This window comes from Chiroxiphia lanceolata, chromosome 3, assembly GCF_009829145.1.
Source record: "Chiroxiphia lanceolata isolate bChiLan1 chromosome 3, bChiLan1.pri, whole genome shotgun sequence".
NCBI classification, from domain to species: domain Eukaryota; kingdom Metazoa; phylum Chordata; class Aves; order Passeriformes; family Pipridae; genus Chiroxiphia; species Chiroxiphia lanceolata.
In genome coordinates this window covers 96570479-96585983 of record NC_045639.1, presented here as the reverse complement: position 1 = coordinate 96585983, position 15505 = coordinate 96570479, and the positions used below count along the sequence as shown (strand labels likewise).

General features: G+C 37.4%; 1 protein-coding gene across 2 annotated transcripts in view; it reads left to right on the top strand.

Annotated features, from left to right (window-relative positions):
* Positions 1-13671, top strand: part of FBXO25 (F-box protein 25) — a 30605-nt gene extending 16934 nt beyond the window's left edge. The window contains exons 6-11 of one of the 2 annotated variants that reach the window (XM_032683170.1): positions 959-1052; positions 1722-1906; positions 3731-3913; positions 6005-6148; positions 9926-9952; positions 12422-13671. In XM_032683170.1, coding sequence (XP_032539061.1) covers positions 959-1052; positions 1722-1906; positions 3731-3913; positions 6005-6148; positions 9926-9952; positions 12422-12511 — 723 coding nt within the window. In that variant the 3' untranslated portion in view covers positions 12512-13671. The remainder of the gene's footprint in view (positions 1-958; positions 1053-1721; positions 1907-3730; positions 3914-6004; positions 6149-9925; positions 9953-12421) is intronic. The other variant, XM_032683171.1, reaches the window with a different exon arrangement.
* The last annotated feature ends 1834 nt before the right edge of the window (positions 13672-15505 follow it).

Below are 15505 nucleotides of genomic sequence, written 5' to 3'. Positions count from 1 at the left end.
ATTGAAAAGCTCAGGGCCACACTTCTAAACATTGTAATACTGTCACAACATTAAAGTCATATTTCATACTGAGACCATTTTTTGTTGAAAAGGCAATGGTTCTTACCAGCTACAAAACTGAATCTAAAGTGTAAAAGCAAAGGTGCCATAATGGAGCAAGGGCTGCCCCTAGTAGCTGTAGCTTGGCATTTACATGCACCAAGAATTTAAGCTGTTCTGATTACTTTGCCCTAAAGCATTCCCACTGTTCTTGCCACTCTTCTGCTCACAGGGTTTTCAGAAAGAGATGTGTGAACAGCTAGGAGATCCTTGCTATTTAGTTAAGGGAAAGTTACTAATATGTTTTGTACACTGCTCATTATTAGATCACTGTCGTTTATTCTACCAGGAACCTATGTAGGAGTAATGTAGAAATGTAGAAATTTTTTTCCCCTAGTTTAGGTAAAATATGGTATTTCTTCTCCATGAGTAGAAAGTATTGCACTAAATCCATCACAGTTCAGTTTGACCAGTACGATACTTTCACTCAGAAATTGGAACTCTGGTAAGCAGGTATCAGTTCAAAATGATGTTCCTGGCCACCAAATCTCTCAGGAGTTTCAGGACCCAGCCACGCTGAAGTTCATGTTTGTATTTGTGAGCCTCCAAAATAGACTCTCTTCATTGTTTCACTACAGCTCCTAAAGTCCATATGTCATGTGCTCTGTCAGAGATAAACACTACTATCCATACAGTATTTTGAAAATGTACATCCTTCAGGAATTGTTCACGGTATGCTAGTGGGGATGCCTAAAGTTTTCCATGTTTGTCTTACTTTTTCTGAACTCTACACTTATATTTTCACAAAATGCCGTTGCGTGATCTAGGGTGTTGTAGGTGAGTGTATGCACTGAAAGTGTGTATTTAAAACCATCCTTTACTTCTGTCATTCTTCTGAATTTTAATTTTTTTGTCCTAGCTTTTGCAGCTAATTGCGAAATCCCAGTTAACTTCACTGAGTGGTGCAGCACAGAAGAACTACTTTAACATTTTGGATAAAATTGTGCGGAAGGGTAAGACCTAAGGTTTTGTAACCTGCTTCATCAGATTTAGTTGCTGTGACTAAGGTATCAGTTGATTTATTGCAAGGTTTCATACCTCCCATCCCACAATTGCAATAAGTTTTTTTCTCTTGGTCATTGAATAATGTCTATTGAAGCAGGTTGGTGGAATTTAGACAATTAGATTCTATTCAGAAACTGTTGGTTACTACTAAATTATACTCTTCATGAAATGTGAATGCTTTTAGATTAATAAAATGTTTTGGGGTTAAGTTTGTGTGATGTACTGAAACTTGAAATACATATCTGTTCTGTTTATTTTGTTTAAAAGCTATTACATAATACTGATTTATTTTTCCTTCTGGTAATCCCACTAAATGGAGCTGTAATACTATCCACCTTGAAGAGAAGAAATTGGATTTATAATTTGTTGTTTAGCATTAGGTTTATTAAATGTGTAGCATGAAATGTTGCATCAAATTTGCCTGTGGAATTGTTAATTATTGATCTTGCATGTATGGAACAACATTAATGAATGTCATAGTAGGAATTAGGGCAGCTATTTGTACACAAACAGTTGAGTTTTAATTAGTTCATCTAAAAAAACTGTTGATTACTTTGAGCTAACTGTTAGCTTGGTTAACTCAGCCAAAATTGTATTTGGTTTGTTCTGTTTTCTAGTCATGGAAGACCAATATAATCCACGATTAATCAAAGATCTTCTGCAGGATCTGAGTTCTACTCTCTGTATACTGATTAGGGGAGTAGGAAAATCTGTGTTGGTAGGGAACATCAATATTTGGATTTGCCGATTAGAAACTATCCTTCTGTGGCAGCAACAATTAAAAAACCTTCAGATGAACAAGGTATGTTATTAAATCATGTTAAATAAAATTTGGGGGAGGGGATTCCAAATACATTTTAAACAGTTTTACTTATTTTCTTTGTTTTTAAAGAAGTAGTATGAAACTAATGAAATGGAATCAACTTACTTTTCTAATTTTTAATAGCTCTGTGCTGCTGGTTTGTGGTATAGATGTATAGATATAATGGTTTTTCTCACTTAAATGAATTTCAAAATGTTTGTCTCTAGATTGTCAGATGGAAATGGAAAAAATACCAATTTTTAATTCCAAAGTAAATTTTCTACAACTGAAGAAATAAAAATCTAAAAGGCATTTTAGAGATGTATCAAGGAAGAAAATATTCAAGTAGCAATTTTGCAGAAGCAGAGTTGCTTAAAAAAAAGGAAAGGAAAAAAAAGGAAGTATAATGACTTCAGCATCTGGATTCTCATCATGTTCAAAGCATGTGGTATGCAGTGGTCCAGGGTTTTATAGTGGAAACTTCTGATGATAAGCAGGCAATTTTTTTTTAATCAGACTGGGTTACTCCTGGAGAAAGAAATGCTGCAAGATATTGCTCACAGTGAAATCGTACAAGTGTTTCACCTATTGGCTGTCAGCTATGAAATCTTGAAGTAGTCCTTTTTGTGTGTGCTGGGTATTTGAATAAACCAACTACTTTTGGAACAGAAAGGAGAAATGGGGAACCCAGTCTCAGCAGTTTTGATATGCCAGGCAACCCCAGCACAGACACTGCAGTTACTGCTGCGCTGGTTTCTTTCCAGTGCAACACGTCCCTCGGAGCTGTTTTACATTGGCTGGAACCACCAGTGTGAAATCTTGTGTCTGTAGTGCTCACATATTCCTCAACAGAACGATAGTCCCAAGGTGTTTATAACAGATGACACTGTGGAAAGTCTAGTCTGTGAGATGGGTGGCTGTGAAATAAGCCGATAGAAGCAAGAGCCCGCTGAAGCACAGCTGCTCTGCTGCCAGTGCCCTCTGCTGGGGCAGCTCTGCTGGGTGGGGCTGGCACTGCCCACCTCCCTCCCTCCCCAGCTGGGACACTGCCTCCAGCCTCTTGGGTTTTGTGCCAGCTGGCACTGTGGGCTCCAGGGTTATTCGTATAGGAGCTGTGCCGTAGGTTACCCCATTCAAGTTCCCAGAGGTGTATAGTCCCAGTGAAAACTTTCTCAGTGCTTTATTCAAACACCTCTGCAGAACTTCTCATTTATGTATAAGGGGAATTAGCTCCAGACTTCAGAAATTATCCTGCTTGCTTTCTTCTTCCTCTGACTTCCAAAATGCTTTCATTCCATATTTCTGCATTCTGTATTGTCTTCTGTACTCTAGTTGTCTTAAGGCAAATTGACATGTGCTTTGTTTCTTAATAAAAATTGAGAAACTGTAGTGATCCTACAGATTAGAAATAATTGGTTCATATCTTTATTATAGTTAGGGCTTTAGCACACTTATCTCAAAGGTGGAATTGAATATATGTATATACATATTGAAAATATGTAGTTTTCAAGATTGCATACTATTATTTTGTAAGAAGTGTTTTAAAAATTATTTGAACTTTAAATAAATAATTTAGGATATGTTTATTTTAACTGTAGAAAAGCTATAAGTTATAAAGCTACAGTCTGTAGTTCCTTCTGTACCTCTAATCATTAAACTTTTCAACAACAGCAGTTAGAGAATAATGGTAGGCAAGACTTAACCATAGATTTTACTCAATGTTTTCGAACAACTAAGACCTGAGATACCTTTAAAGTAAGAATCTTATTTGCACCTTATACTGTCAAGGTTTTGTAGCTAAAAGTCTTCAACTCTTATTTCCAGCAAGTCAGCAATGGTCTTACGCTCATGGATCTCCCTCTCCATATGCTGAATAACATCTTATACAGGTTCTCTGATGGCTGGGACATTATTACTCTGGGTCAAGTGACCCCAACTTTGTACATGCTTAGTGAAGACAGACAGTTGTGGAAAAAACTCTGCCAGTACCATTTTGCAGAAAAGCAGGTAATAAACTCTGACATTTGTATAAATGTAGCCTTTGTGATACGGTGTACTCACAGTTTGAACTCACAGTTTTTGAGGTAAGTGTGACATTGTGTATAATAGTGAAGGGGTTCTTTTGGGGGGCCTTGGTTGCTACTAACTATGGTATTCAGCATGTCTGTGAGTTTAGGATAACTATTGGGCTGTTTCCTTGCATTATTTTAAAAACTGTTTTTTCAGAAGATGTTTCTTTAAAAACTGCACAATCCCCAGCAAGTACGGTAAAGGAGACCTCTAAGGTGTTCCTAATTTTAGTACCTAAAGTAGAACTTATTTGACTAACCAAGGTAGTCAGGTTGCTTGAACTTTTAGGCTACATGAATAGTCTGGTGAAGCCAAAATTGGATTTCTGCAAAAAAGAATAACAAATGCTTGAGATTTTGAAATTAATAACAAAAAAAGAAATGGTGCTTTTCTGTCATTTCCTCTTAAAGAGCATTAAAGTAATCTAGGAATGACTCCAGAACTGTCTTAATTTTCTGGCAATAATAAATGCTGGGATAAAATCAGTTTAGGTGAAAATAAACCTATGAAAGTAGTAGTTACATCAGAACTGGAGGAAGAACTTTCAAATCCTGGTACATTCCAGAATGGAGGAAGCAAAAGTGCCCATTCTTAAATCTGACAGGTTGAAGTGACACCATTTGGTTGGTGACTGCCAGATTAAGTATCATAACAGAAAAGAAAGAAGTGAAGATCAATTAACCCAAATAAGAATTTTATGTGAGATGAAAGGCTTTAAAATTAAGTTCCTGGAGAAAATAAACAGGCAAAAGCAAACTGAAAAACCTTCCTTCAGAAGCCGAGAAGAATGCAATGTGAAGTTATGAGGATAAGAAATTTAAGCTTAGGTAGCAGTTGAGTGTATTTTGAGGGTAGATGAGCAAAGCTCTTTTGAACAGTGACAAAACTGGTAGGAGAGGAAGCTGTTTTACTAAGATAATGCTGGAAGATCTCTTCAGTATTTCAGTAGAATTAACTATCCTTGTGCCTCATAAAGAACACTTGTACAGAGTGTTTCTAGTGTGTTCCTGAATGTTCACATTCAATTTCTTGCTAAGTAATTAATGATAGAAATCTAATGATTTTATTTATTTTCCCATATCTGCTGCTCGAAAATCCTGCTTCTCCTGTTTACAAGTACGCTGCCTTAATAAGCTACAGAATCATGTTAGGTTGGTTTTTTTGTGCTCCTCAGTGTATTTGTTGAACCACTGAAACAACCACAAAAACATACTTGACATCTGAAGAGCACTTTTGGAAAAAATGAGACCTTTAAACAGGGAAGTTACTGTGAAACCAAGTGTAGCTGAAATCAGAAAGGCAGTGCTATTTGCCCCATCTAGGAGTTGTCTTCTGAAAGAAGAAAGCCCTCACTTATATTAGCATTAATCCACACTGAGTGGAACAGAAGCCTTTTATAAATACATACTTAATAAACCTTGGCTGTATTAAGCAGGGGAGAAATAGCTGTTGTGCATCAGCTAAGCTTTACATGGAGATTAGGTACAACAAGAAGTACAACAATCACTGATTATTGCTATCCTTCTAGAAAGATCACCAAATGTGAAAAAAATCATGTATATGCTTTTAAAATTTAAAAAACCCCATTATTTAAATCCATAGTTAATGTTTTAACAGAAAACCATGATCTGTAATGCATGATCATGTTTTTTAAATCTCATTCCTCAGGTTTTTTTTAAAAGTATAAAATTAATTACTTACAGCTCTAAATACTGTTTTTGTTAAATGGTTCTTAACTATAATTAGAATCATTTTGAGACAGTAGAGTTAGATCAGCTGTGTATGGCCTACTTTTTCTTGGCAAATATGCACCCTCCTATTTTTAGTATTTGCCATCCATCTTTTTTCTTTTTTTTTTGCAGCCAGGTCTCTCTCACGGCTTTGCAGAGATGTATGATGTCAGAATATTTATTGTCTTCAAAGAATTCTAGTTACAAAACTTCAGTTTAACTACCTTTTCCCCATCTTCCCCCATCCTTTACCTGATTTGATTACAATTTTAAAAGAAAGTATTAATTTTATGTCTAGTTTTGTAGGCATTTGATTCCATCAGAGAAAGGTCACATTGACTGGAAGTTGATGTACTTTGCACTTCAGAAATATTACCCAATAAAGGAACAGTACGGGGACACCTTGCATTTCTGTCGACACTGTAGTATTCTGTTTTGGAAGGTAAGAGCTTTGAAACAGATAATCAGAAATATGTTCTAACAGCTAGTGGTCATCACCTGAAAAGAAAAATATCAAGATCATCTTCTTGGGTTTCTCATGAAAAATATGATTGGGTAACTAGTATCTAACTTTAAAATAATATATAAAACTTCCATATAAAATCAGTATTCAATTCTGAAGTTGTTCTTTATCTTGTGTTCTTATCTCTTGATACCTGATAACCTCCGTAGTTAGAATTACAATGAAAAGTGGCATGTGGAAAAGAGTTGCACTCTGTCTTCTTGTATCTATTTAATCTTATAGAAAGTTATTAGGGAGTAGTCTGAAGTTAGGATTTGCTGATGATGACATGGTAATCAATACATCTCTAATGAGAACTAATTACTACAGTATTCCTACCACATTGGTGTAAAGCTCTGTATTTTTATAGTCTTGCTTCTGTCCCATATGAAGCTTGCAGGAGTGTTTGAAACTTCATTTAAAATGTGTTTTATATTGATTTTTATGTTTACAATGAAGCACATGCTGAGTTACAGGATAATTTTAACTTCAGTAGGGCATTTTCTTGTTTAACTTGTGTGTGATTTCATTGTCCTGCTTTTACTTTGGGTTGCACCATAACATTGCCTTCCAGTTAGTGAGACTTCTTTAATTTTGCAGCTGAAAGATCAGATATGGGTAGTGTTAAGTAGACAGCAAAGAGCAAGAAATGTTTGAGAAATCTTGGGAAAAAAAATCATATTACTGATGTTTTAATTAACAGAAATTAGTTGTTCTTGTTTCATCTTTCTGTGATGTTTAAGAGGAGTGGCATGTCAGTGTGAGGCTTTTTTACTTAAAAAAACCTAAGTCATTTAACAGGATAAGCCTGGCTTTCATAGAAATAGCATGTTACTTAATGATGTTATCTAGAATTTTAGTATTCTTGATATCATGGAGCCCTTCCAGGTACTAATGTTTTGCTAAATTAATAGTAGGAAAGCAGATAGCCAGAATTGGCTTCTGCTGTGAAAAGCCTGGGCATTTGTTGAAGGATCTGTGTCAAGAATGTCTAAGAACTTTCATTACAGTGGAATAATTCTTTGACATCTGGCCCAATATGCAGGGTAAAGTTTTCTCTTTGAAAGGGGAAGTTTCAAAGGTAAGCACACACCATGCATGCAGGTGGGCATTTGTGGTATCAGATTTCTTTGGATTGTCTGCCTTGGCTGTGTAAAGGGTAAATGCTTTCTACAGTTAGTTTCTCTCATTCTGATCTTGGTATAATTGAATGTATAACTCTAATACTAGAAATTACTAAAATGTGTTTGGCATTAAATATTTAACTTCAGAGATGGTATGTGACAGTAAGGGGCAGTGAACCTGAGCAGGCAGATGTCTTGTTACCTTGACTGCTCCAATCTACTACCAGAATAATAGGTCTCATTTTGGGCTTTTATATTTTTAGTGAAACACAGCACAGTAAGTTCTAAAGATACTATGGATTAATGAGCAGTACCTGCTACATCACCATTTCAGTGCTGACTGCCTCATTCTGGAGATTTGAGCAAGTCTTAAAGTGATGGTGCAGTTATAGATAAGTTGCATGCTTCTGCATTAAAACTCTATATCAAATGTTTGGGATCAGCTGTTTTAACAAGAGCACAGTCAGCAGGTTGAGGAAAGCCATTATCCCTTTCCATGCAGCACTCATTAGACTGCATCTGGGATACTGCATCCAGGACACTGCATCCAGCTGGGGTCCCAATACAAAAAAGATACTGATAAACTGGATGAAGTTCAGGTGAGACTCAAATAATCAGGGAGGCTTGAGGACTTGCCCTGTGAGGAGAGGCTGGAGAAGACTTCTTCAGAGGAACCTAAAAGCCTGCCACGAGGACAGCCAAGCGAGGGAACAGTTTACTGTAGGGTTGATGCAGTTTCCATCCTTGGATGTGTTCAGGACCTGACTGAAAAAAGCTCAGAGCAAGCTGGTCTGATCCCACAGTTTACCCTGCTTTGAGCAGGAGGCTGAGCTGGAGACCTCCTGAGGTGCCTTCCAACCTGTGAGCCTGCATTGCAGTTTTCCTTCTCTAGGTCTTGGTATCTAAGCCTTGTCCCTGTCTTAAAATAAATATTTGATCAGGCCGAAAAAGCTTAATTGAATTAATTTATGCACAATTGTCACCCTTATTTGCAGGGACACTGAGACCTTAATCTTTGGTCTGAAAAACCATCCCTCTCTTTACAGGGCAATGTGGGTCAAGTAGTGTTGATCACTGAGTTATGGGAGGGTGGGGGGAAATAGTTCTGCTTTCTTGTTCAGGCACTTGTATCTTTCCCAAGCTTTCTCAAGAGAGGTGAGAAGCAAAGCAGAGGTAGGAGGCAGAGGGAGAGGAGGTAGGTTATTAATTCTAGATAAATTCCATGCTAAGTGAAAATATTTCTTAATCAGAAAGAACTTTTATCAGGTTTTGGCAATTCATTCAAGCTTCAGCATCATACTTGATTAGACAAATTGATAAATTACATATGTATATCAATATATCATATTATACATTTTTGTTCTCAACTGAAGCTTTTACTCTGACTAATTCTATTGGGTGTATGGCAAAAAAAAAAAAAAGCCAACAAAAAACCCACAACAAAACATCACCAAGCCCAAACTTTAAAAGAGAAATCACAGTTACTCTACAGAGGAAAATCATAGAATCAAGGTTGGAAGAGACCTTTAAGATCATTAAGTACAACTGTCAATGTAGCACTACCACTGAAAAGTACAAGTGTTTGAATGAATCAAGTAATTTTGGGTAAACATGCTGAGAGTTAAGACTTTCTAAGAACCAAAGCCACAAGGTTCTGAAATAGCCCCGAGGTACAGGCCTAACCAGTGATGAGAAGAATTTTCATCAGTGTATGAAATTAGTAATCTAACATAATTGCTTGCAATGTGAGAGGCCTACACACAGGAAGTTATTGCAGTCCTGCATTTTGTGCCCTTTTCAAAGAAGGCCTTGCAGAAGAAGGGACTGACGGCTCCTGAGTTGAATTAGCAAACTGTTGAAGTAGGGAAATGACTTTTCACTCTTTCAGTATGCTATAATAATCATAGTGTTTCTTTTAACAAGCTTAAAGAGCTTTTTGAGAAGTGGCATTTGTATTCTTGTATTTGTCTAAACCCTGTGACCAAAGTAATGTTAAATATAGTATGTAAGAGACTCCTAAATCATTGTTAGAAGTACAGTGACTCTAGTACTCTTCTGTGTTAGAGGAGGGAGTGATTATAAGAAACTTTTCATATTGAATGACTGTTTTCAGAAGTGACTTTTTGGGAAAAGATACGTATGTCCATGATGAAACTGAGAAAAATACATAATTTCAGTAGTGCAAAAGTAATGACAAACTAATTGTCGACTGATGCCTCTGTGACTGCTTTTTCTGTATATTATTTCTTCTGTTCAGCTGGGGATCATTGCAGTTGTGACAGGTCTTTTCTTTAGCACACTACGTAGCACTTTTCAGTTATCCCAGACATGGCCACAGAAGCTGAAATACCTTTTCTTCTTTCAGTATCCAAGGCTTTATGAAAACACTTTGCATAAGTGGTATGCTTCACACTTGGTCTTAGTCTTTCTGGGTCTTGTGCTGGTATAGGTTCTCACAAACCTGCTTGTGATTTGCCACAAGAATAAAAGACTTTTTCTAAATGGCATATGAACCTTAGCTTAAATAAACCTTAACTCTGCTTCTTTTACTTTACTGCTCTCCTTCCCGCTTCCTTCTTCATGATCTCAAAAGGACTACCACCTTGCTTTGTTACTCCAGGTATTGCCTCTGTCTCATCTGTTTTCATTGGTAACTGTTCTGTAATGTTGAAGTGAATAGTGTGTTCATTTCTGATTGTCTGATACTCTTTGTTTTGATTTTTGTTTCCCCACATTAGTTTTGCAGCAGGAATACTTCAGGTTTTTTCCCTGTTACGTAAAGGTAGCGATGACTTTCCATCTCACTTTTTTGTCAGTTTTGTCTTTCATTATTGCCATATTCCCTGTTAATGCCATTTAAACTAGGGACTCTAATTCAAATTCTAACAAACACAGGGGCAATGGTGTTAGTGAGATCAGCCAGATTTTGCTAAGAAATAGGTTTCTCTGCACTCAGTGTTTTAAACTATTCCTGCACTCCCTGATGTATTTAATTCAGTACTTAAATCTGAAAAGAATAACATGTACTTCAATAACTTTCCTTAATGCAAATAAAATTGATTTTACTCTACTTGGAATGCTGTAGTCCTGTATACCTTTTTGAAAGGGAAATTCCCAGAACAAGCTACATGTGACTTAGGAGAGTTGGGGGAGGCAATTATATCATTGTTTTCTGAATGAAGAAATGGTGAAAATACTTACACAGAGGTTCTTAATGTCCAGCTGTGATAAAGTTTGAGGAGAACAACTACATTTAACAGTAAATGCTCCTTCTGGGGAATTATCATTTTACCTTAAAAGAAATCTGTTTTAGCTTTGATACACTGAAAATCAATATGATTTGAAGACATTAATAAATGTAGTTCCAATGAAAATATATTTATGAAAATATATTTCATAACATTACAGGAAAGTTATGATTCTTCTTTTTTTCACTGTAAAATTTCTGTCTGTGTTAGTTCAATAACTAAGAACTGACCTCTGAGATTTTTATTGGACCTGTAATTCCTGACTAGGCAGTCAGCAAAACACAAAAGTGTTTTTATAATGATGTGCAGAGAAAGCAGATAGCATGTTACAAATTCTAAAATATTCAGGAGTATAAATAAGTTCTAAAAGAGGACAAACCCTACCTTCTTTCCCAGAATTACAATTCTGATGGTGTGTTTTCCTGGAAGTATGACACTGACACAGCAAGGGGTAGAGAAGACAACAGGCCATCAGCAACTACCTTTGAGAGTGTTTTCTGGTGTGGTGTAGCTCTTCCTTGTAGATGTCATCTCAAGATGAAGGTGTTAAGTTTAACACCTCTGGTTTTGGTCTTGGTCATCTGTTCTTGCTCATCTGCAGCCTCCCCCAGTAGGCAGTTCTACCTGGGTCTCTTTGTTTGTTTTTCCTCTCTGTGTCGTGAATCTAACAACTGTTTCTAACCTGTTTCTTAGGTGATGTTAAAGCAATTGTTAAAAAAGTGGGAGGATGAGGAGGTGATACCACATGGTATATTCATGTAGTCATCTATAGATGCAATGGGAAAACACAAACAATATATCAATAGAGTAACAAATTTAATTGGAAAAGCTGCATAGTATTTAGAGCACAAAGCTGAGTAGTATTCAGAATGTGTTTCACCTACTGCACTTTCGTGCTGCAAAGACTTTGAGTGGGAATGTGGCAGTGAGGAAAAAAATTCACTTACAGGTTTCCTTCTACTAACTGAATTGCATGTAACTTCACTTCCTATGGAGACAAAAGCAATGGAGACCACAGCAGTCTCTGATCTACTTGCCATGTATTTATCTAGTTTTCTTGCCTCACATGGTGAATTCATCAACACTGGTGGAAAAGGGAGAGAAACCCCTTAAAACCTGGTGAGGACAGGTTCTGAGCCTTACAACAGTATTGAACCAGGTGTTTAACTTCTCCATTGAACTGTCTGGGGCCTTCTTCTCATTACACCTCTGCATTTCCTTCCCTTGGGGAGTTCTAATAAGGTGCAAAACGGAACTTTTAATTCAAAGAGCAGTTTGAATCTTAAATAATCAGACAGTTCTGCTGAGGTAAAGTTTCAAGTAATGTGAAAGAAAACACTGCAGGCTTAGTGAATTTGTAATGGAAAGCCTTTCCTGTCTGACTTAAATAGTCCTAACTTGCCTGGGTGCTCACTTCTGTTTTAAGGCAATGCTTTCAGGTGGGGAAAAGGTAGGAATGGAAGAGGAAAGAAGGATACTGGGTGAAAAATAGCAAAGTAGAAAAACTTTTAAGACTGGGATTTCAAACATGCTGTTCAGGTTTTTTGAGGAAGTGTCTGCTGCCCTTCACTTTCAAAGAAAGGGGCTAATTTTTCCCTAGAGGAATAGTTGACTTCAGCTTTTGATTAAACAGATAATTTAAGTTCAACAAAGCAGTTGCCTTTTTGCCTTTTTATTACATTTATCAAAAAATAATGGATAAGGAAGATGATACTTTTTCAAGAGCTCCAACTAAGGTTCTGGTTTTGCTAGGAGGAGAGATTTTTTCCCTTTTTTTTTCCTGAATTGGGGGTGAAGTATGGAAAGAGAACTTACTTTTTTTTTTCTCCTTCATTTTGCAGGATACAGGACATCCCTGCACAGCCAGTGATCCAAACACCTGTCTCATGCCAGTATCTCCTCAGCATTTCATTGATCTATTCAAATTCTGAGGTGTTCAGTAGCTGTTCTCCTGTGTTCGTGGCCATTTTTGTGAAGAATCAGGCAGGATATGTTATGCTTTTTGTGCAATATATTTAAGTGTAATGTTTTATTGTAGTTTAAAAAAATGTGTGTGGGAGATTATCAGACAGGTTTATTTGGTGTATTGCTTTTGTGCAGAAAAGACAGGAGGAGAAGGAGATGCATTAAAAAAATTTCTTTGTCAGGAAATCTGCAGTGGACTTTTTTTTAAGTCCAAGAAAGATCACTTAAATCTCAACTTTAAATCCATGCTTTTGACGCCTTAATAGTTGGTTAAAATTATGTGGGGGAGTTTTGAAAATTTCATGGAAGAATTAAACTACTCTTGCAGGGACCAAAGGAGGGGTTTTTTTTGTTAATCCTTCTTTCTTTAAGCCACAGTTTTCAAAACACCTCCATGTAATTTGCACTATTATAAAGAATAGGCCAATATTCTCTTAGACTCTTACTACATCGTTACCAGGGTGACATTAATCATTGTGAGGTAGTGAATAAAATATAACTGTGGTTATATCTGCTGTTGAACCTATATGAATGAAGGAAATCAACCAATCTTTGTACATACATTGTGCAAATATATTTATTTTTCTTAAAGACTTTATTAAACATATATAACCTATCTCAGCACATCCCGCAGAACTCGACACCAATCTGGGGCTACTGGAAATCTCATTTTTCTGATGGTAGCTACAGCCTTCATTTATACTGTTTGGAATGTCTACAAATGCAACCACATCAATTCATCTTCTAAGAAGAAGAAATTATTGAAATTTAAGGAGAATGGAGTTGCTCGTTCTGGTACAGTGGCAGAAGCCTATGCTACCAAACGAGGTTCTAACCTCGGGGGTTTGAAGCTATGGGGAACACTGAAGGTCAGTTTGAGCTCAAGCACCTTCTGCCAAGTTAATCAGATGATAAATTCTCAAGGAAGTTATTTTCATCTATCCTGTAGAACAAACTAAATTGCTTGGCTTAGGCAGGTAAAGGAAAAATTAGGGAAGTTTTGGGTTTGTCAGTGAAATTTAAAAATATGTAATGTACAGAAAAAATAAATTATGTACCATATTCTGCACTTGCCTGTTCTGAATCTAGTTTTGTACAGTGTAATAAATCATGGTTTTATCTGTTATTTCTAGAAGTCTCCAGTGCACAGAGTTGAATCAATTTGTATTTTGTAATATCTTTCTATAACCTGGTCTCTGTAGTAATTGGTCATGGAATGAGAAGCGTACAACCAGTCCAAGTGACACTGCTTTTCAGTAACTGGTTGTATTAGCACTTTTTTTTAATAGGATAGTTGGGCTGTTAATAGGCTGCACAAGAAGAGGAGAATATTTATTTCCTCAAAAGATAGTTTAACTTGAATCTTGGTAATATGCCAGCCTTATCCATTGACTTTGCTGATAGGTGGATTTTTCAATACAGGGTTTTGCGGATTTCTTTTCTTTCTTTCAATTCAGGTGTTGACCATGGCTATGGTAGTGATCAGGTGTGGAGCCAAGGACATCCATTCTTATTCCTCTTCGTTCAGAACATTGCTGCAAGCCCTGCTTTCCCAGCCCAAGCACTGCTGTAGCCACTGGATTTGTTAAGGAACCAGCAGCCCTTCTTTAACAACATTTTGCACCCCATTTATTTAACTCATGTAAGAGTTGCTGATGTGCTTTCCCATGTATGTGACCTGGGTAACCTTGACAGAGGTTGCTGATGGCTGACATCCATTAATCACTCCCTTCATGAAACTGCATCTAAATACATGGATGCTACCTGCTTTCTCTGAGAGCTTGAAAGAAAGGTTTTAAGCATTTGATTTAATACTGCTGCGAGCTCTTCCCCCATCATGCTGACTGAAGGTCTCTGATCAGGGACTGTGTGGAACCATCTCCTGCAGACAGAATGCAAGCTTGTAAGGGACCCACTGTTACCTGGGATCTGCCCATCATTGAAGAGACAAATGTGACAACTGGGGAAAGGTATTAAGAGAGCTGTAAGAGACCTCCCCTAGCCACTGAATTGAGGAGGGAGAGAAATTACTTAAAATGGCTTGTAAGAACTTAAAGATAGGTTTGGAAAAATCAGTATCGGTAATAATTAATTTTCAGTTCTCTTAGAAACGTCAAGTGACAGCACTTTCTCTTTCCCCAGAGCTGTCTTGCTCTACCTTCTGTAGCAAAAAGCCTGAATGTTTTGTCCACAGGCTGAACAAAACAGGCTGAATGTTTTGTTCTGAGATGTTCCTGTGCAGACCATTCAGGATAACCAGTCCATTCCACAGGTCTGAGGTGGTAGTAGACGACAACAACCAGGATTCTGCCTTGTATTCTTCATTCTACATTCACAGGTTGGTTGAGCGTGGAAGGGACCCTGTTAAGCAGGGCTTAACAAGCTGATTGTCCAGGACTTTGTCCAGAACCACGGCCAGATGGCTTTTGAGTATCTCCAAGGAGGGAGACTCTACAGCCTCTTTGGGCAGCCTGTGCCAATGCTTGGTTACCCTCACAGTAACAAAGTGTTTCCTGATGTTCAGATGGCACCTCCTGTGTTACAACTTGTGGCCCTTGCCTCTGGTCCTTTCAGTGGTTTCCACTGACAAGAACTTGGCTGCCTTCTCCTACCACCCTCCCTTCAGGTATTTATAGACATTGATGAGATCCCCCTGAGCCTTCTCCAGACTGAACAGTTCCAGCTCTCTCAGCTTTTCCTCACAGAACAGATGCTCCAGTCCCTTCATGATCTGTATGAGCCTTCACTTGACTCCCTTCAGCAGGTTCATGCAGCTCATTAACCTTATCTGTGTTGCAGCCCATTAACCTTATTGTGTCAAGGGCACACTTCTTGTCTCGTGTTCAGCTTGGTGCCCACCAGGATGCCCAGGACCAAAAACCAGCAGCCTTTTAAACCTTTCTTTCAGGTTAACAAAAAAAGAAAAAGGGGAGGGAGAGAAAAGATGTGCATACATGCTC